This window comes from Arachis stenosperma, chromosome 10, assembly GCF_014773155.1.
Source record: "Arachis stenosperma cultivar V10309 chromosome 10, arast.V10309.gnm1.PFL2, whole genome shotgun sequence".
Lineage (NCBI taxonomy): Eukaryota > Viridiplantae > Streptophyta > Magnoliopsida > Fabales > Fabaceae > Arachis > Arachis stenosperma.
The window spans coordinates 45,163,137-45,184,211 of NC_080386.1; the positions used below are offsets into that span (position 1 = coordinate 45,163,137).

Here is a 21,075-nt window from a genome sequence, read left to right on the forward strand (position 1 = left end):
ATCTTGGGCAAAGTATGGACTATCATATATTGCTGGAAAGCCCAGGATGTCTACTTTCCAATGCCGTTGAGAGCGCGCCAATTGGGCTTCTGTAGCTCCAGAAAATCCACTTCGAGTGCAGGGAGGTCAGAATCCAACAACATCTGTAGTCCTTTTCAGTCTCTGGATCAGATTTTTGCTCAGAACCTTCAATTTCAGCCAGAAAATATCTGAAATCACAGAAAAATACACAAACTCATAGTAAAGTCCAGAAAAGTGAATTTTAACTAAAAACTAATGAAATTATACTAATAACTCAACTAAAACTACCAAAAACATACTAAAAACAATGCCAAAAAGCATACAAATTATCCGCTCATCAATCATCAAATTCATAAAACCAGCATTTAAGCCATAAATCACTTTTCTCAAGCCATTTCACTTTGAAATCAAATTTCAACTCTTTTCAGCCTTGGCTTTAAAGATTTCATTTCTCAAATCATCTCAGGCTCATAAGCCAAATTTACTCAAAGTGAGTTCTCTTTTTAAAACAAAGCCACTCTCAGCATTCTCTTTCCAAAACTTCCAAAACCATGGTAAGTTAAGGATTTATTTCAAAGTATTCAAAATCACCTATCCAACAATGGGACTTTATAACCAAAAGTTTCCCAGTCCCAAGTCTTTAGGGGAGAATAATAAAACTCAATTCGCCAAATTCATTTAAATTCATTAAAACCTTTGCTTTTTGTTTTGAGTAATAAAATAGGATCTAAGCCAAACCGAGTCACGTAATCATTTACTTCTTTCAAAGCCGTTTCCTTTACTTAGGCAAAACCAACTTCAACCCCATGATAAATTCTAGAACGTTTCAACTGTTCAAAATTGTTTTAGTCTTGCAAGAATTCAAAATTCAAAGAATACTTAAAACATTTCTCAAAACATTTCAAGATGAGACTTGTCAATAGGCATTCAGGTTCTTTCAAAATCATTGAAACTTCTTTAATTGAAACCCTCAAGTCAAATTCAAAGGCATTGCCCTTGTCACATTTAAAACATCTTAAAAACATAAGTTTCATCTAAGTAACTTTCTCCTGAAAGTGATACAATGCCTTTCTTAAGAAGCAAGACTAAATCACAATTTCCTCTTTAATAATTCATTTCAAAAGCATGAATCATCCTTTTCTTGATAATTCAAATAAAATAGTAGAAGTCTTTAACCCGTCATTTCTCTATAAAACATTCAATAAAGACTCGGATTTTATAGAAATTTCGGCAGCACCTCCCCTAAAACTTGGACTTTTGCCACCCGGTTCGGGTCCCAACTAAACCGCTTTTCATTCCTTTTCAACAGCTCAAAACCAGAAATCAATTCAAAAGCAAGCTAAAACCAACAGTCGCCTCAGTGGCATATCTCAAGGAAACCATTTCAAAATCAACTCAATATCAACCGATTTAACTCATTTCCAAAGTTTAAAAGAATCGGTTCAGCAATAAATCATTTATCAAAGACCAAATTAATTAAAGCAACCCAGGCTGAATTTCAAGAGTATTCTATCTTTCACATCACCAAAATAATTGACTCAATCCAAACCAATCCTCAACGGATTAAACTCATATTTCAAATCTTTAAAGAATCAACTTGAAAAGCATTCTGTTTCACAAAACCACACAACAATCCGTTCATCAAAACCAAATAATAAGCCATTCAAACATATAATTACATTCATCCAGGATAATCAACATCACATAAGGCTTATACAATCACCAAACACATTATCTCACATCAGTATCCATATGTAATAATTCTGACATATAAAATATAGTTTTTGGAAAGCGCCCCTACCTCAAAACGCAATTCCATAACCCAAATGCCTCATCGAGTTCTTTCCGTCTCAAACCGAACTGACAGCAACCAAAACCTCAGCTCCAAGCCACTTTCGCAACAGTCTCAACAACTCTAATCGCAATATACAACAACCGAACTCAATCTCAGTAATTAACGCCACAACCTCAGCGTATGATAACAGAACAGTAACCAAAAGACTTTCAAATCGAAAATGTTTACCGACCCAAAGGAGAAACGGCTGAACCGAAACGGCGGCGGTCTCCGAACCGGTTCGGCGGCAGCCCAACAGCCACCTCAAGCGGCAGCGGCGACCAGACTCCGGCAATGGTGCCTGGAACCTACATACAGAGACGATAAAGCTTCCAGAATCTTAAACGAATGAAAACCATTCAAAACCCTTACCGGCAGAGTTTCTGGCGACGGCAGCGGGGTTTTCCTAGCGGCCAGGCACGGCAACGTGGTTCCCTCCTCTAACAGTGACACCTTTTTCCAACGATGGTGGTTCTCCGGCGACGGCACCAGCCACAATAGGGACGTCGGTGGTGAGACCCCAACCGCGACGAGCTTCACGGCGACAGAGCAAGCACGACTGGCAACGGCGCGACTGGAAGTCACGGCACGTACAGTGGCGACGCGGCTGGAGGTAACGGCGACGCTGGCGACTTGAAAGGGCTCTGACGCGGTGGCTGGACCTTAGCTCGGCCTCATATCCGCTCTCTCCTTCGCGCGTCTCTCCTTCCCGCGCGGTCACCTCGGCGCTGGTGCAGACGGCGACGCAACGCGATGGCTGTCCTGGGCGGCGCGGCGACGACTAGGGACTGGGTGCGACTCCAGTGGTGACGGCGAGGCTGAACGAAGACTCAGCAGTGGCTACCCCGTCTCGCGTGTCCTGACTCGCGCTCTTCCTCTCTTTGTGAAGCGGCGGCAATAGTGGCTCCTTACCGGCGCTGTTCCTCCCGTCTCCCCTCTCCTTCCCGATTCCTCCTAACCCCTTTCTTTCTTTTGCTTCATTCTGCAGCCGTTGTTGCGTTTTGGTTTGGGAAAGGGAAGGCGTTTGTTTGCTGCTGGATTGGGTGAGAAGGGGATCGTGTCACGGGTTAGGGTTTTCTTTTTTTTATTAGGGTTAGGGGCATTTTAGTAATTTCACTTAAAAATAGGGATAATATAGTAATTAGAAATAAATTCTAATCCAATAATAATATTGTATAAAATACTATTTGTTCATCAACTTTACAATTATTTTCAATAAAATGCCCAAATCAAATAATAAGAAATAATATACTTACTTTCTTCATTTTCCAAAATAGCAGTATTAATATTCAAAATATTAGTTACTTAATCCAAAACATATAAAATCCTTATTATTTCATAACTATCAACTTTATAATTCAAATATAGAAAATAATCCAATAATTATAAAATTGGATAATAACCATAACTTATCTCAAATCCAATAAATCAAAACTTGCCTTAATTATCTTTAATAAAATAATTTCTGAAATTAAGGCTATAAATAACTATATGATTTGAGACTTGATCATAAAAAGACTTTTCAAAGGTTCTGGTTCTTACATGATGAATGGTCTTGCAGGCCTTAAGAAGGGTGATAATGGCGGCAGTTGAACGTGGCGGAGAAGAAGTGTGTTGAAATATTGAATTCATCGGAAGAACGGCGTCGTTTTCGCCTTAAGAGACGAATTTGTCCACTAATAATTTGTCCCAATCCACTTCAACAAGTGTAACGGACACGTCATTCTCTACCCCTCCATGTCAGTTGGTTCCGTTACCGTTTCTGGCCTAAAATGGACGGAGGGGTATAATTATCGGCCGTTTTAAAACGTGAGAGATCGAAATGTATTTTTCAATCTTGAGGGACGAAAATGTCCTCGTCTTAAAAGGTCAGGACCTATTTGTCTTTTACTCTAAATTTTAATCATTTTGACTGATCTTTATTACTTTTTAAATATTATTGTTTAATAAAACAAAATATTGGATTAGGAACGATTTTTAAAACAATGTCGAAAAAACTATTGTAAAAAAGTTAAAATAACAAAATCAAAATTAAAACCTCCACAAAGATAGTTAAAGTTTAACATAATCACCAAACTGTCAATCCAACTTGTTTTCTATTAACAGAAATAGAGTGGGTTGATGGCGAATAATTTTGTCAAATTTTAGCTATATTTGAAAACTCTTTTTGTTTTATTCTTTGGAATCATTTTTGTTAATGTCAATTTTATTTTATATAATGAAGACAAAAATATAATGCGGTTATACTGTGTATTTAGAAATTTAAAGCAAATTCATAATTATATGAGAGACCAATCCAAGTTCGGCTTCGAAAGAATGTATAGACAACCTGGGAAGTTTTGAGTTGTACCAGAAGCATCTAAATCCAGCACCAAGAAATAAATGATTCATGTTATGACTTATGATCCAAGAAATTGAGGGCAAGTTCGTATTGTACTTTGAAACGACAAATTGAAATGGACATAAAATCTATTTAAGAATTTCTCGTTTACTTAGTCGTAATACTACTTTAATTTTCTGTTTTTTTTTTTAATAGTTGTCAGATATGACTAATCAAGATAAGTAATCATAAACAATTTCGCATTATGTGAAAATTACGGACCCAACTTTGTCAATTTGTTCTTGGGCAATAATGCATGTTGCTGGTTGGTTGTTTAATTGTTTTAAATGAATTAATTAATTAACTAATTGCCATTAAATTCATCACCTCTTGATGCTTTATTGACTTGAATTCTCAAATAAAATCCTAAATAAATTTATTAAATCTGCTTCAGGAAGTATGTGTGATTAGTAGATTAAATGTAATTCTCAAGATTAAATTAAATACTATAATTCTAACTAAAGTTGTTATAACAGAACATTTTATAAAGTATATGCCATATACCACAATGGGGACAAAATTGTTGATGTCAAACATATGTTTAATTATGCATGCAGCGAATAAGTTTTTAGTATACAAATTGCACCAAAATCACATGTGCAGATATCATCTAACACAAATCTTCATCAAACTACTCTCTTTTTTTAATAATAAAAAAAATAGAGGCTGTTTTCTTTCAACTTAATTTTACTCTTATTATAAGTTTATGTATTTTGGAAGGGAAGTTATGAATTTAGGGCTCAAAATGTAAAATTGAATAAATTAAAAAAATGTAAATATCCGTTTTAGTTTGTAACTTTTTACTTTATTTTTTAAAGTGATTTCACAATTTGTTGATTAAGGAAATTGTATATTTCTTTATATGAAACCCATAGCACTTGTGATGTTTTGAACAAGAGTAGTTGTATAAAGTATAAACACGTGAAACAGTACATGCAATTTCAAACTAGGTTTTGTTTACTACCATGTAAATCAAAGTTGAAATCTTTACGGGATAATAGATGCTAAAATGAACTACTTTTATTTACATAATAACATTTGATAGATATGAGTGTATATATATATATATATATATATATATATATATATATATATATATATATATATATGAAACAAATTTGACTATTTCCATAATCGCTTAGAAAGTTGTTTCGAGGGTTATCTGAAATGTTGATTTAGTCCTGAACGTGAGGTTCATATCCCTTTGTATGGCAGCGTCCGACTCGTTGGTGCCAAGGTGCCATCTGTCCGAGTTCCTCGTGAGGAGGCGGGGGGTGGTACCTGCAAGAGACTCCGATGCTTAAGTTAGCAAGAACTTTAGGCAAGTTTTTAGTAAAGTAGAACGTGGGTTATACCTGGGGGTGTCAGTGTATTTATAGTAGATCTGCTAACCACCTTTATTAGAGTAATCTTATCTTTCTGGTAGATAAGCGTTCATTTTATCTTGAGATTTTGTTGTGATTCACCTTCTAGATGCGACTGAGGTTTTAGGGAGCAGTTTATCTGCTTTGAGCGGGTAGGGTTTTCGCCCTTAAGAGTCGGTGTTCGATTTCATAGAAGAGGTCGGGCCTATCATGAAGTTCACCTTTATTGGTGGACCTTTTAGTGTTATTGGGCCTGATTTTCATTTGTTAGGCCAGGATATGAACAAAAGTCATATTGTGAACAGCAAAATAATAATTTAGTAATCGTAAATAATTAAGAGAATAATAATTCATCTAAATTAATTCAAGCTCAGCCATACTCACTAGTCTTAGCAAAACTGGAACCTTGATGCATGAGGAGAGTAGACGTTTTTCGCATCACCTTTAAACTTAATACTCCTAAACATTAAACTCTTAATTCCAAATATAAAGTAAACCATCCTTAACAACAAAGAGATCTCTGTGCTGAAGATCAATCATCCCATCCCAACCTCTTTTGGAGTAGTCTTCATACCAATGGAGCACCCTCATTCTTAGATAAGTATCTCAACACTAAGTTGGTCGAATAAAAGACAAACTTGTTCGAATGTAATTCCTGAAGGTGGGTACTCTAATAAAAATTTGATAATTGTCTTCATGTGAAAATTTTTTTTGTTTGACCCTTGAATGATGAATTATAGGTTTAAATTTTGATATGTTATAAAAGTAGAATATATATCCATTTTGGTCCTCAAAAAATTTCATACTAGACACTTTAGTCCCCAACTAAAATTAATTACTCGATTGGTCCCTAACAATTAATTCCGTCAGTCATTTAGGTCCTTTACTCCGTTAACTCTAACGGAAGACAAAATAGTCCCTGACAACTCTAACAGGGGACAAAATGGTCCCTGACAACTCTAACAAGGGACAAAATGATCCATGACCCCTTTATTCGAAAACGACACTGTTCTTCTCCAATTTTTATCATATCTTGCATAACCCTAACATTCATACTCTCCTTCTTCACCTTCACATTCTTCTTTTCCATCTTTTCTTCCTCCTCTTTAGCTCCAAGATTAAGTCATGGTGTAATTGTCACACGTATCGCACCTACCTCAACATGTCATGGACCACACAATCTTTGTGACTGGTACATCCACTTTCTCTGCACTTCACCCACCAAAAGCATCCACTTCCACGTCTTCGATAACATCACCTCCAACCCCAACACGTCCACGACATCCTCAAGACCAAGTTCCACAACTACTCCAAGGGCACGCCTTTCTCCACTCTCTGACAAGCAATATAGATTGTTGGACATTAGAACATCATGAGAAGATTCTCCTTCGACATCATATGCAAATTCTCATTTGAAATAGACATCGAGTGCTTCATTCCTTCTTTTCCAGAGTCCAAGTTGGCAGACAGTTTCGACCTCGCATCCAAGCTATCAGTACAACGAGTAATGTCACTGTTGCCACTCATATGAAAACTGAAGTGATTCTTAAACATTAGTTCGGAGAAGAAGCTGAAGGAAGCGATCGGAGTGGTGGACAATGTGGTCATGGAGATGATAGGACAGAGGAGGAGAGAGATGGCAACGACGACGACGGGTCTTAACAAACCAGACTTGCTGTCTAGATTCAGAGGATCCATCGAAAACGATAACTAGTTGAGAGATATAGGTATTAGTTTCTTGAGTATGAATTTTTTGATAACAAGTTGAGGATTTTTTTCTTGTGAACATTAAATTTATAGAGTGTGCATTGTGTAGTTTGAAGTTATAGTGTTAGACTGCTAGTGTTATGCGAGATATAATGGAAATTAGGAGAGAACAGTGTCGTTTACGAACAAAGGATACCAGGGACCATTTTGTCTCCTGTTAGAGTTGTCAGAGACTATTTTGTCCTCCGTTAGAGTTAACAGAGTAAAGGATTTAAGTGACTGACGAAATTAATTGTTAGGGACCAATCGAGTAATTAATTTTAGTTGAAAACTAAAGTGTCCAGTTTAAAATTCTGAGAACCAAAATGAGTATATACTCATGAAAATATTTTTATTTAAAGTGTGATTAAATAAATAAACCTTTTATATAAAACATCTTCATAAAAAGATATTTTTGACATCTTTATTTATTTGAATAATAAATCTGTCCGACGTCCTCACTTGTATGATGATGGAAGTATTTGCAAGAAAATCAAATACTTGAATTAGCAAGACATTTTGGTAAGTTTAAATGAGTTGAAATTAAAAAATATCTGAATATGATAAAATATTTATAAGAGTAGGTGATGACTTGTCCATCACTCTTGAATCTTGGCGCCTGTATTAGTGGGTAATTTCTCCTCTAATATCTAGGAGTTACTCCATGTTGGAGTGGTGAATGAGCTGTGGATAAATATTTAAAATAGTGATCTGACAATCTTTTTTGCCATGCAAGTCCGGTTACGCTGTGCCCCGAGTAAGTCGGGTAGATTGGCCCATGTGGCTACTAGTACCATCTATGTGGGTCTGTTAGGCTTTTCTGGATCCTTTGTCAAATTGAATGCTTATCTGGATCATGACTTTAATTTTGGACCATGACTTTAACTTTGGACCATGATATGAACAAAATTCATCCCCTTTTTTAAGGTCTTGGTATGTGCCCTAAACAAGGAAAAAAAGTCGCAGCCAAGGCCTGAGTCTGCTGGCAACTTTGTTTGCCTCACATCGAGCTGCACCGGGTTCAAATCCTCTTGGAGGAATATAGAACCATGCTAATAGTGTGAATCCATGTAGTGTGTGAGTGTGTTGTGTGAATATGTAGTACATGGATGTAATGCCTAAGATTGAGGACTATCCAATCCACTTGACCAAAAAAAAAGGAAAAAAGTCTAAAAAGGAAGATCAGATAGATGAATAGTTCTACACCTGTGGTTCACCATGCTGACTGCTGAGAACTGAGAAGCCTGAAAGTACTGAACACACATCATTTGACATTTGCTAGTTTTGGCCAGCATGCTAGAATCTCCTTTCATATTGGAGACATTATGTTAGTGGGTATACACTGGCAATTGCCTTAATCAAAAGTGTTCCACCTTTGCTCCCAGCTACCAATATCTTTCAAGGGTTTTTTTTTTTAAAAATACCCGAGCCATGTAATATGGTCAGGTTCAATCCAAAATTTCAGACAGTAATATATATATTAATACAATCTTGCATACCAATATAATTCAAGCTACAAAAATTTAAAAATAATACTACAGTTTTACTTGGAGAGCAATAATAAAATCATCCTACTTCAATACCCACTTGTCAGCTAAGCCACATTATGAAGCCCCTTGAATTGCAGCAGCAGGCTGCACTGCTATATCCTGATTCTGTTTCACAGCAAATCCATGATTCCCATAACCTTGACCACCATAATGGTTTCCATTGGAATCAGCTCTCCACTGTTACATCCAAGGTATTGTTAGAGATGGATTTCAATAATCACAGAATCATATAAAGAGTTTCCATTTAAATTTATTTTCCTATGAAACTGGGGGGCACTTTTTGGTTGAGATTTCAGAGAACTGATGAGTAAGATAATTGATTTAGCAAAAGCTGGTTAGGAAAATTTCTGTCAGCTGCCAGAGCGAATTTTGAGCCCTTTGAAATCTAGGTCTAAAGTAAAAAGAAATAAAAAAGAATAATGTATGCTAATTTAGCAACTAATTAACTTCAAAAGTTCTATGAACAATAAAAGATAATACTGAACAATTTTCTCACTATATTGTGAGGTAAAATATTATACTATCAACATAAGTTGAAAATTAGGAAAACCAACTCACATGCTTATTTCCTGGACTGCGACCCCATGAAAGACGCACTGTCTGTTTCCCAATTACAGTCCCATTCAATGCCTGAATGGCTTCCTCGGCATTTTTTCTGTAACACAGACAGTAGCAGCAGATACAGAAAATACGTAAGTCACCCAAGAAAAAGTAAAAAAGACAGTACCAACGATAATTGGAATACCAATCACAATCATTATTTATAGTAGCCCTCAAAATCTTGCATGATATCCATGTCCTTATAAGTTCCAAATATACTATTGTTGGACATAATAAAGGACTCCTTGGTCCTCATCCATCTTAAGAATGTATATGCCAATTTTCATTTCACAGAAAACACATCTTAAGGGATACCAAAATAATACCTGTCAGCGAATTGAACAAAACCACACCCTTTACCCACTGGAATCTTCACAGAGACAACCTCACCAAATTGCAAAAAGGGTTGTCTGAGGTCATCATCACCGATATCAGAATCAAGCCCTCCAACAAATATCTGTGGAGCAAAAATCTGGTTACCGATATATCAAGCGAGCTGATTAACAGGCATATATAAAGTTCTTAAAACGGACTTACAGTTGTGTTGTTAAGATCTCCTTCAGCCTGGGAACCTTGGGCCACAACACCATTAGATGGGTGTCCACCAGCCAACACTACGGCTGGTTATAGAAACACAATATTAGATTTAGAAATTTCTAATTAGAAGCACGTCGTAAGATATACTGCACTTTTCCAGCTAAAACTTATGGCATTACAAACATCAACAGCATGCTGTATATACATTTTAAACCAATGACCAATGCATATTTCAGTGTGATCATGGATTCAAGCTTCTCAACTTTTTAAACCAAAAAAGATATCCGTACATTAAAATTCATCAACACATTAATTGAGGTGTGAGAGAGACAGCGGACTTACCATTTAGACATTGGAGACAAGTAACAGTTGATAAACAAAGGAACAGAAAATAGAAGGCCAAAAACAGAAATATCAAATAAGCAATTATCAAACCATACAAATAGACGATGTAAGGCATTTGATACGAGCATTAACAACTCTACTTGAACTATGTTTTACAAATAGTATATCGTGCATTACTTACAAATTTCATCATAGACATAAATGATCAACTAGCTTAAAAAGGAAAGCATGATGTGAACATACCAAATTAATATAGGGTCAACGTGAATTAAAAATTAACAAACCTTGTGAAGAATATTGTTGCTGATAGCCATAAGTTTTCTTGGGTGTTGCAACACCTATTCTCATAGGCCTACTTGAACAATAAATGCCATTCATTTCAGTCATTGCCCTTGTCCTCTCATTTTCATCACCAAACCTAACAAAACCATAACCTTTGGAACGGCCAGTATTAGAATCAATTACAACTTTTGCTCCCTTAATGGATGAATATCTACTAGAAAAAGTCTCTTGCAGCATAGCATCAGTAACATCTATAGCCAAGTCCCCCACAAATATAGAGAGATCAGAAGTAGCAGCATCAGATCGCCTATCGCCTGTACTGAATGTAGCCCAATTCAGCCGGAATGCCTGATCTGTATTTGGCATCATTGTACCATTATAGTTCTGCAAAACTTTCTCAGCTGTTGCTCGTGAATAAAACTCCACAAATCCATATCCCTCTGACTGACCTGTCTGCTTATTTCGTATGACCTTGGCTGATAAAACCTGCAAATAAGATAACACAATGTCAAAATTCAAGTAGCTTTGTTGAGTGAAGCACTAAATTTGAGCAAATAGGGATCGCAAAAGCTTAAAAGGTTCAGGGATTCCCCTAAAAGGTAATGACTAGATGTTAATGGCAATCTTCAACACATGGTCATTTACAAAAGGAGGAATCAAAGATTGGGCCGATTTGACTTTTGTTACACTTGTTTCCACATTGCAATTAAGAGATCGCAAATGCATTATGTTAAATAAAAAGCTTGGTCTCAACAGACCTACATCTTCAGCCTTCAGATTAGGGGACCACTTGGACCACCCCATGGCAACTCCTAGACATCTTACAGTAACAAACACCAAAGACTAAAACGGAAGTATGTCTTAAATTATCACCTATCTATCATCAGCCTAGTCCAGCAATCACAGACAACGAGACAAAAAATTTATCAAGGGACACACAATACATAAACGTGAAGTCTAGATTAGATGCCAGCTCAATTAACTCACTTGTCACTTGTTATAGCAAAGAGAGCCAATCTGTAATCTGCTGTTTGCACAAAAATGTACGGTTCATCAAACACATGTTGACAGTTAAATCTGAAGTCAGAATCAAATGTGAAAAATTACTTCTGTACATACACACCACTTCACGTTATAAATCAAGTTCATTTATACCAAAACAGAATATCTCAAACGCGGAGGGATTAATTACACTACATAGTGTGAAACAGCAAAGTTCAGTAAGAAAGAGAATTATCTTTACTATAATTGCCTGCATCTAACAAAACACACGAGATAATAATATTAATTATGCCAAAACGAGAATCTCATTGAATCAATCAAAATCCAAAACCAAGCAACAAGCTTAAATTAAATCCAGAGAGAGAGAGAGAGAGAGAGAGAATTATACCTCGCCGGTGTGAGCAAAGCAATTGACGAGGTAGTTCTCGTCCATCCAATGGTGAAGGTCGCCGAGCCAGATCGTCCTGATCTCCTCGCCGTTGGAGCCAGATTGCTGCTTCTGCTGGCCATGGTGGTTGTTGTGGTGCTGCTGCGGCGGTTGAGACGACGGCGGCGGAGTCTGCTGCTGCTTGAAATGATGCTGGTGGTGGTGGTGAGCGGTCGGCGGCGGCGGCGGAGGCTGGTAATGGTGAGGATGAACATACGGCATGTAATGCTGCGGGTACATCATCATCTGCTGCTGCATCATGGCCATGGCGGTTGCTGGATACTGCATGGCCATCCATTGCTGCTGATACTGATGCGGCTGCGCCCACTGCTGCTGACTCTGCTGCTGTCCATTCTGATTCAGATCCCCACCGTTCGTTGCTTGAGCCATTCAAATCAAACAGCTATAAACAATAAGTTTATATCTATCTATCTATCTATATATGTGTATATGGTTTGATTAGTGTTTCTCTGTCTCTCTCTCTCTCTATGAGTCTCTTGAAAAGAAGATGCTAGAGAGAGAAAGAGAGAGGACTTTGGTCCAACCAGGGTGTAGAGACCAAAAACGAAGAAGAGGAGGGTTACGGTGGTAGTAGGGTTGGGTTTTAAATCAAGTAAATAACAACACGCGCACTTTCTTTGGGTTGGGTTTGGATCTGGAGGGAGAGAGAAAAGGAAAGAGAGAGAAAGAGAAGGGGGGGGGGGGGTTTACGAGCGTTAACCTCGGTTATAACGTCCGTCTAAGCCGTCCGTGAAGATTGACAATTGTCTTGTGATGTGTGTGGGGTCCCCATTAGAAAATAATCGACGGCTCTCGTTAAGTGGCTGCTATTTCTTTCTCTTCCTTCTCTTCTCCCACTTGCTGCTCTCCAAGTTACTCGGTGTGTGTTTGGATTGTGGTTGGTCAAACTGGAGTTTGAATAAAAGTGATTTTATAGAATTGATTTTGGATAGAAGTAAGTTTGTGTCAACATGATTTATGTTTGGCAACTCTTTACCAAAATTAATTTTGATAAAATAAATTTTGTTTGGATAATATTAGTTAAAATCACTTTTAGATAAATAATTACTTAAAAGGACGTGATATTAAATTATAATATTATTTTTTTATACATGTTTAATTTTTTTATATATTTTTTTCTTATATATTTTTATATAGTATATTTTTAATATTCTTAGTACTCTTTTTTAGTACATTATAATTTTTAACTATTATTATTATTATCTAATAGAATCAATAAATTCTATTATAAAAAGATAATAATAAATATAATACACAAAAATTATAACTATAAAAATATATAATGTCAAATAAAAAATTGATAAAAAATAATAAAAAAGAGTTTATATAGAGAGGAATAATAAGAATTCTATAAATAATGCAATAATATGTATAAAGGATAAAGTTGGTAAAAGAAAAATAAATATTAAAGGTATTAGCTAAAAGCACGTTAGTGCAACGGAGAAGCTAGAAATTATTGCTTTTTGTAAACGTTGGTTTAGGAACAAAAGCACTTCTGCGTTTGTAAAGAAGAAAATTAGCCAAACAAAAAAATGAAACTTTCAAGAAGCTCTAACGTGCTTTTTTCCTTTAAACGTGATTACCAAACACACCCTCAGTTGTTGCGCACGTCAGTAGCTCGTAAGATGGATACGCTGGCAGTGGCATACATGAATGACCGTTACCTTTGTTTTAGGGTTATCACTTATCTATGATCTATGATCTATGATCTATGATCTATCTACCAGGATGAATCTTATTTTATTCTTGGATATTATTGGGTTGGGGGTGTTGATAAGAATACACGGGTAAAATCATATAATGATTTTTTATTGTTATTTTTTAAAATTATATCTACCCGGGTAAAAAATCTGTTTTCTTTCTCAGTTTCTCTTATCTTCTTTATTTTAACAAATCAATCCTAAATTTACTGAATTTTATTGTAATATTTCTATTTCTCCGGATGATATTTATTTTTATTTTAAGATTTCTTTAAAGTTTAAAGAAAGAAGGAATTTTTTATTTAAATTAAATAAATATAAAAATTACGAAAATGCATAAAATATAAAGTAATTACTTAAATACACAATGTATTACATTTCGAGTACTTAGATCCCGGTGACGTAATGACGACTCACGTATTCAGGGTGCACTCGAGATACGTGTTAAACAGGAAAACGAAAACTGAACATCCGAAATACGTGTAAACGCTGAACAAGGTTTTAGTATCCGAGATACACTCAAAAGCCTAATACGAGTCTCAGCACCCAAGATATGCTTCGAGACATATAACGCCACAATAGTCGAGATTTTCATTCATTTGAATAATTTTTAGGAATTTTGTAACTGTATAACAGTTTAAATTCGAGTTCCTGAAGTACATATGCCTCTCCGATAATATGTTTGCGACAGAGACATCAACAGACTAAATACGACTTGGCAGTTAGCACATAGCTAGAGTTTTGGATTTTGAAGTTAATTTTTCCCATTTTATTTTCAATAAATAATTAAGTTAGGTGTTTAGGTTTTATTAATTTAGTTAATGTGTCAGATATTTTGATTTTGTTAGTTAGAACTTCTATATTAACTTAGGTATGTATAGTATGTTATAATATTTTTATAATTAATTTTAACTTAAGTCAAATAAATATAATAGTGTGCTGAGGGAGATAATCAGCTGTCAGACAAGGAGGCTGAGTATGCATAGCTGGAGGATATATCGGAGGATCCTACGACAGCTATACATGTAGAAATTTTCTCATCGGGATTCTTTGCTGGGCATGAGGCGGACATAGCTAGGACCCTCATCCCAGGTAGTTCCAGCACTGCTCATCACCAGGATGATGGAGTTGGCTGAGAGTAGACCTAATTCGACATTGGCTTAGACGTTGAAATAAACATCGATGACATGTTTCCAGATTGTGGGTGTATCTGGAGATGCGATGGATCAGTACACAAATCGTGATTGGACTTAAAGAGACCATACCGACATACCTGGCTCATCGATAGGTCTAGGTGTTCAGCACCACATTGAATATGATTTGGACTATATACAGCTCATCCAACAGGCTATCAGATGCCATCATCACATCACCGGACTCTACTACCACCATCGCATCAATATGGATCAGCACTCATCATCGTATTACCAGATTCCACCTCCACCGCGTCCACACATGCATGGGGAAGTACCACCACCAGCACAGCAGACACCTTCCACTGTGAGCCACCCAATTGTTTCTCCTCGGCCAACACGGTCTCCAAGAGTGACACGTCCTCATGGATGTGAGACGGGACACCACTTGGACCATCCTGGCGACCGACATTAGTAATTAGGCCATAGTTTATGTAGTATAACTATGTGTTTTTTTTATATCACTATACATGATGTACTTAGATTATTGCTAGTACATGTTACTGGTTTATCTCGGATATTGAGACCGTGTTCAGTATTTACACGCATCTTGGATGCTTAGTACCCTTTTTTATGCTTAACACGTATTCCGAGTGCATTCTGAATACGTTAGCCGTCGTTCCGTCATAAAATGAAATTTGAGTACTTGAGATATGCTTATTTTTTAATTCTTCCCTCAATATCCAAGATGTGATACGTTGTGTATTTAAGTAATTATTTTATATTTTATGTATTTTTGTAATTTTTATATTTATTTAATTTAAATAAAAAATCCAAAAAAAGTTATTACAAAATACCAGCTATTAAATTAACTACTATATATTATTATATTATTTTACAACAGACTAGTGTAATCCTAGGTATACTGAGCTAGCTTATTCGGCTACTAATTTGCATATGTTTTTTAATAATTTTTTAGAAAAATATCATATAATCACTCATAGGCAAATTAACTTTTAACGATTATTGATATTTGTCAATAATTTTATCATTCTATTTCATATCTTTATAGTAATTATTATTATAATTTTTTTTTATATTTTCGTGAGTTAATAATCAATAACTAATAATTCTAATTCTATAACGACTTACATTCTAACGTCAAGAGTGGCAAAGTATATTCTGATGCCAATTTGTATGTCTTTCTTCTCAATTATATTTTAGAAAAGTATTATATAGTCAATTATACATAAATCAACATTTAATAATTAATTATGTTGGTATTTATTAATAATAGTAATATTTTTATTGAGTATTTATTCAAATTAGTCCCAAAAAAGTCCACATCAGACGTATTAATCTGTAATAATTTTTAATAGTTTCATAAGTCCTTAATAACCATTAACATTAGTCAAATTGGTCCCCCATCAACTCGAGTCGTCAAATCCTAACGACGATATCCCACGTAGCACGTTAATCAAATGAGTCAAATGTTAACTGACATGTAGGATCGATCGACGATAAATTGATCCCTGTCTTACGAAATACCAAAATGTAATCGTTTTTAGAGACTAATCCGACTAATAATATAATTCATTAGGGACCAATACGTCTGACTATGTTCATTTTCTGTTATATTCTATCTTGTTCTATGTGATTGGTGAGTATAATTGTATTTTGTTCTTGGATATGGTAGGGATAGCATGAAACTAGATTTCTATGCTTAACTCATTGGCAAGAGCACCGAGTCGCATCAAGTAATACCACGGCGAATAGGTTATCGTTTTCACGAGGATTAATGGATTAAGCAAGCAATGATTAATTGATTATTCTAGTTAGACGATTCAAATTTGGATAATGAACAATTGGTAATACAACTTAAGATATAAATGACTTGATAAAGAAGTAAATGAAAGCAATAAATGACTTAAATGTAAATGACTAGACCTTAAATTGCAAGAATATAAATAAATAGAATGTAAATGGCAAGAATTAAGGTGAGTAGAAGCAATAGTAAAGTGCAAGAAAAAGAATCAATATAAATGTATCAATTAAAGGCAATTCTAAAGTAAGGTAAGAAGATGATAATGGGAAGAACATTGGGTAGAGAAATGTCGAGTCCTCATGATCAGTAGCTCTCATCTCCACTTCAGTCGTGTAATCATTGATCTCTTGACAAATTATAAGTAATTGAATTCCAATTCCTTGGTAATTCAATTTCTCTTGACTTGATCAATTGCTAATTCTTTTATCAATTGCACATGAGAAGAGATGAAGCACATTCTTTGACTTATCACCACCCAATTTTTCAAGATCTAGATAGAATTGATTCAATGTTACTTATCAAATCCATATCCATAATCATGAGAATTGAGAGAAAGAGTTTTCAAGCTTGATTTTATAAATCCACTTTTTCAAGTGATCATAAAATCTAATTTAGATATAAATTATTTTCCAATAGATTTAGATCCTTGATGAAAAATGGAGACTCTTTCTAAAGAAACAAATGAAAGATGAATTGAAGTTAAAGAATTAGTCACATTAATGCATTGAAATCCAACATAGCTCTTTTCCCTCAATGAAGAGAGGATTAGCTACTCATAGCTCAAATAATTACAAAAATGGGTATGAAAATGTGAAAGAAGTAGAAAATTAAATAAGAAAATGAAAGTTTTCCCCCAATGAAAAAATAATTGGGGAGTTTATACTAGTCTAACTATTCTGAAATTCAAATTATAATCAAATGTACTTCCTAACTAACTCTAACTAATGATCTTCCTTGCCCTCTTTGGATCCTGAGCCTTGTGAGTTATTGTGTTGATGGTTGTGAGCTTGATTAGTTGGGCTTGATTATCAACAGAATCGCCGGAATCAACTGGCTCTACTAAAGTAACTACTCGCTTTGGATCTGCAACTTGAAGATATTCATATAGGCATAGGTAAAGGTAGATTAACAATTATTGCTATCTACTTTGATTATGCAGAGATATAATTTATGGCAAACCCTAAATAAATGGAACCCCAATCCCTTGGCAATTCAATTTCTTCTAACCTAATTAACCATCAATTTCTTGAACAATTAATTGTGCTAAGAGATTTTCCTTGAAAATGGATCTTCTCCATTCAATCCAATCAAATCTTGTCATTAATTTGAAAGCTCAGAATGATTTCCTTGGATCTTGGGCTGTATTGCAAGTAGATGGCATCAAACGCCAGTTTGATGGCGTCAAATTCCACTCCTAACATCAAATTGTGCAATCCTTTTGGCGAGTCTCGCGTTTAACGCACTACAAGAAAAAGGTATATGGCCACACTTTTTTTTGTCACGCTTTAAAAGCGTGGCCAAAAGTGGTCAATGGCCACGCTTTTGTGAGGGTGGCGATTGAATAGAGATTTGGCCACGTTTTTTTCTCTACGCTTCAAAAGCGTGGCGAAAAGGGTCAATGGCCACACTTTTGTAAGGGTGGCAATTGATTAGAGAAATGGCCACGTTTTTTCTGCCACGCTTCAAAAGTGTGGCTAAAAGTGGTCAATGGCCACGCTTTGTTGAGGGTGGCTATTTAATAGAGATTTGACCACGTTTTTTTTGCCACGCTTAAAAAGCATGGCCATAGAGAAAAACAGGCACGCTTTAAAAGTGTGGTGACAGGATTTTCTTATACTGACGTTTTAAAAGCGTGGCCGTTTCTTATAACTTTTTTGGCACGCTTTAAAAGCGTGGCCAAAAAAGTTCCCAAAAAATTCTAACAAAACCCTTATTCCCCATAAGCAGCAGCGGCGCCCCCTCTCTCCCTAACCCTAATGTACTCCTCCTCAATCCTTCTCACGCTGACACGCAGGACGGTAGCAGCGGTGGTGGGTTCGTTGTCGCTTTCATGGCGCCTTCGCGAGTCCCAGCTACCGCGCTCTTCTCCTCCTCCTCCATCCTTCTCACACAGAAGCAGTGGCCGTTCTTCGCTGGCGTTCTCACTCTCGCTTCCAATAACACTCGTTAGTCAACCTCTCTCACAACCCCTCCGTTAGTGCTCCCTCCGCCAGAGAAAGGAAGAGATTAATGCGACACTTGATTCCGATGTTCCTATGGTCCCCGCCGGCCAGCCCTCCAGCAGCGCCGCTGGCCCTTCCACCAAGAAGCCCAAGCTTTTCGAGATCAAGAAGTGGAACGCTGTTGCTCTATGGGCTTGGGGTTCGTTTTCCTTAAACCCTAACTTGTTCCTATTTTTTAGTACGATTATCTCGCACTTTGAAGTTATTAATATCAAGTGCTTCTGTTATTGATTGCAAATATTGTTGTGGATGACTGTGCCATCTGCAGGAACCACATCATGGATCTCTGTAAGTTTCTTCTCTCACTTCAACTACTTCAATTTATGATCTTTCACTTTTAAAATATTTTTGTTTGTTGGTTTTAGGTATCGAGTGCCAAGCTAAATCAAGCTAGTGCAACTAGCGAGGAATGCACTGTGGCTTGGGGTAATGTTTCGGTACCATACTCTGATCTTGTTCTTCCTGTTTTAAACATTAATTGCTGATTCAGTATGAAATAATGTTTCCTTAAATCAGCAATACTGTTAAAGCAAGCTAGTGTTTAGTTAGTTTGGTTAGTTTTGTAAGTTTATACTTAAGCTGATACAATAATGTGTTATGAATATTCCTCAAATCGAATTAACTGAAGTAGTTTTTGGAATTGAAATGCCAAGGAAAAAGAAACAGCTTTTGATTTTCGATACAGTGATGTGTCATGATTTTCGATACAGCTGAAACAGCTTTAAAGGCAATAATTAAGTTCTTCTTGCTCTCTAATTACATGCATTTATATATGAATGATTATTTGCATTATGTTTTTATTCAGAGTTTATAGAAGCTGTAGAAGCAAAATCATCTTCTTCATCTGGGTATGGTTCTATGGTAAGCGTCCATGGGTATTTAGAGGAAGGTAATTCATTAAGTCTGCAAAATTGTAACAATGAATCTTTCTCTAACTGTTGTTTATGTATGTTCAACTTTAATTTGTGGGAAATGGGAATTGTTTCTTTCATTAACTGTTCTGTTTCTTTGTTTATCAGTGCCTTGTATTAACTCCATCTTGTGAAGGCAGAGAAAGCTAGAAGATACATTCCAAGAGAATTCAAATTGGCTGAAGCTTTTGGGTAGGTCCAATATTGTAATTTTCTCTCTTTAGATTATAAATGCAGCAATTCTTTTATGGGTTTGAGTCTTTAGGCAATTTGTAAATATTGAATCCAAGAAATGTCGTCAGTTTAGAAGACTAATTGTTGCTGACGTGAACTCAGGGATATTTTTGTTTGGTTAATTTTCAAGACTGGTAAAATCATTCTAAAATATTTTGAATTTTGATAGGACTTGTAAATTATGTTAAACTTTGAAATTAAACAGAGGTTGCATTAATTATTACTTGATTATTCTTTTTTAAAAGACCATGGAAGCTAGTTTGGAGGGCCAAAGCTATCTAGATGTTCCTGCAATACAAATGGTACATGAGCAACTTTGGGTAGATAAATATGCACCAAAGTCATTTACTGAGCTTCTTAGTGATGAACAAACAAATCGTGAGGTACATCTCTAGTATGAAATTTAGCTCTGGAAAAAATTACTTACAAGAGTTATAGTTGGAAGATATAAACATTTTTTTCTACTTTTTTCTTTAATTTTTTTAACAATTTGCTTTTGTACCCATTAATTGATTTGTTTTTTGTCTGAGACAGGTACTCTTATGGTTGAAATAATGGGACTCTGCTATTTTTGGATCTGAAATTTGAAGTACATCAGATGATGTTTTGTTTGCTTTGAAGCGACATTCTTCTGATGCCCAAACTCAGCGACCTTTCAATTCAAAGTTTTCAAGGACAAACAGAGGAGCCAAATGGAGTAGTGGGAGGTATAAAAATTCAAGAAGTATGGATGAAAGTAGTAACTCACAGGGCATTGAGGATATACTGAATACAAGGACAACCAATGTTGGTCCACCAGAACAGAAGGTATTTAATATTTTTTTCGTGCTTGAGCTGCATTGTACTGTTTAAATAGTATGATAGTACCCTTTTGCAATGCCAATGATCTGTTAGAATTGCTCGTTTCTTCAGTACAGGGCATGCTTATTGATATTACCAAC

At 35.8% G+C, this 21,075-nt stretch overlaps 2 protein-coding genes across 2 annotated transcripts; one reads left to right on the forward strand and one right to left on the reverse strand.

Moving 5' to 3' along the window:
- Positions 1-8,741: 8,741 nt before the first annotated feature.
- LOC130955262 (polyadenylate-binding protein RBP47-like) lies at positions 8,742-12,783 on the reverse strand. The gene is made up of 6 exons (XM_057882088.1): positions 12,050-12,783; positions 10,662-11,145; positions 10,033-10,115; positions 9,822-9,952; positions 9,454-9,550; positions 8,742-9,072 (listed from the first exon to the last, which is right to left on the reverse strand). The coding sequence occupies exons 1-6, from the start codon at positions 12,476-12,478 to the stop codon at positions 8,950-8,952; spliced, it is 1,347 nt and encodes a 448-aa protein (XP_057738071.1). The 5' UTR covers positions 12,479-12,783; the 3' UTR covers positions 8,742-8,949.
- Positions 12,784-18,700: 5,917 nt separating this feature from the next.
- Positions 18,701-20,021, forward strand: LOC130957042 (uncharacterized). The gene is made up of 4 exons (XM_057883944.1): positions 18,701-19,128; positions 19,258-19,277; positions 19,355-19,415; positions 19,795-20,021. Exons 1-4 carry the CDS (start codon positions 19,023-19,025, stop codon positions 20,019-20,021), a joined length of 414 nt encoding a protein of 137 aa, XP_057739927.1. The 5' UTR covers positions 18,701-19,022.
- Positions 20,022-21,075: the final 1,054 nt, after the last annotated feature.

Bases quoted from the DNA above. Each gene is read 5' to 3' on its own strand.
- LOC130955262 (XM_057882088.1), bottom strand. From the start codon at position 12,478: ATGGCTCAAGCAACGAACGGTGGGGATCTGAATCAGAATGGACAGCAG. The intron at 11,146-12,049 runs GTATAATTCTCT...TCTTATTTGCAG, and splicing joins GCTTTGCTCACACCGGCGAG to GTTTTATCAGCCAAGGTCAT. The intron at 9,073-9,453 runs GTGAGTTGGTTT...TGGATGTAACAG, and splicing joins GCAGTCCAGGAAATAAGCAT to TGGAGAGCTGATTCCAATGG.
- LOC130957042 (XM_057883944.1), top strand. From the start codon at position 19,023: ATGGTCCCCGCCGGCCAGCCCTCCAGCAGCGCCGCTGGCCCTTCCACC. The intron at 19,129-19,257 runs GTTCGTTTTCCT...TGCCATCTGCAG, and splicing joins TGTTGCTCTATGGGCTTGGG to GAACCACATCATGGATCTCT. The intron at 19,416-19,794 runs GTAATGTTTCGG...GTTTTTATTCAG, and splicing joins GGAATGCACTGTGGCTTGGG to AGTTTATAGAAGCTGTAGAA.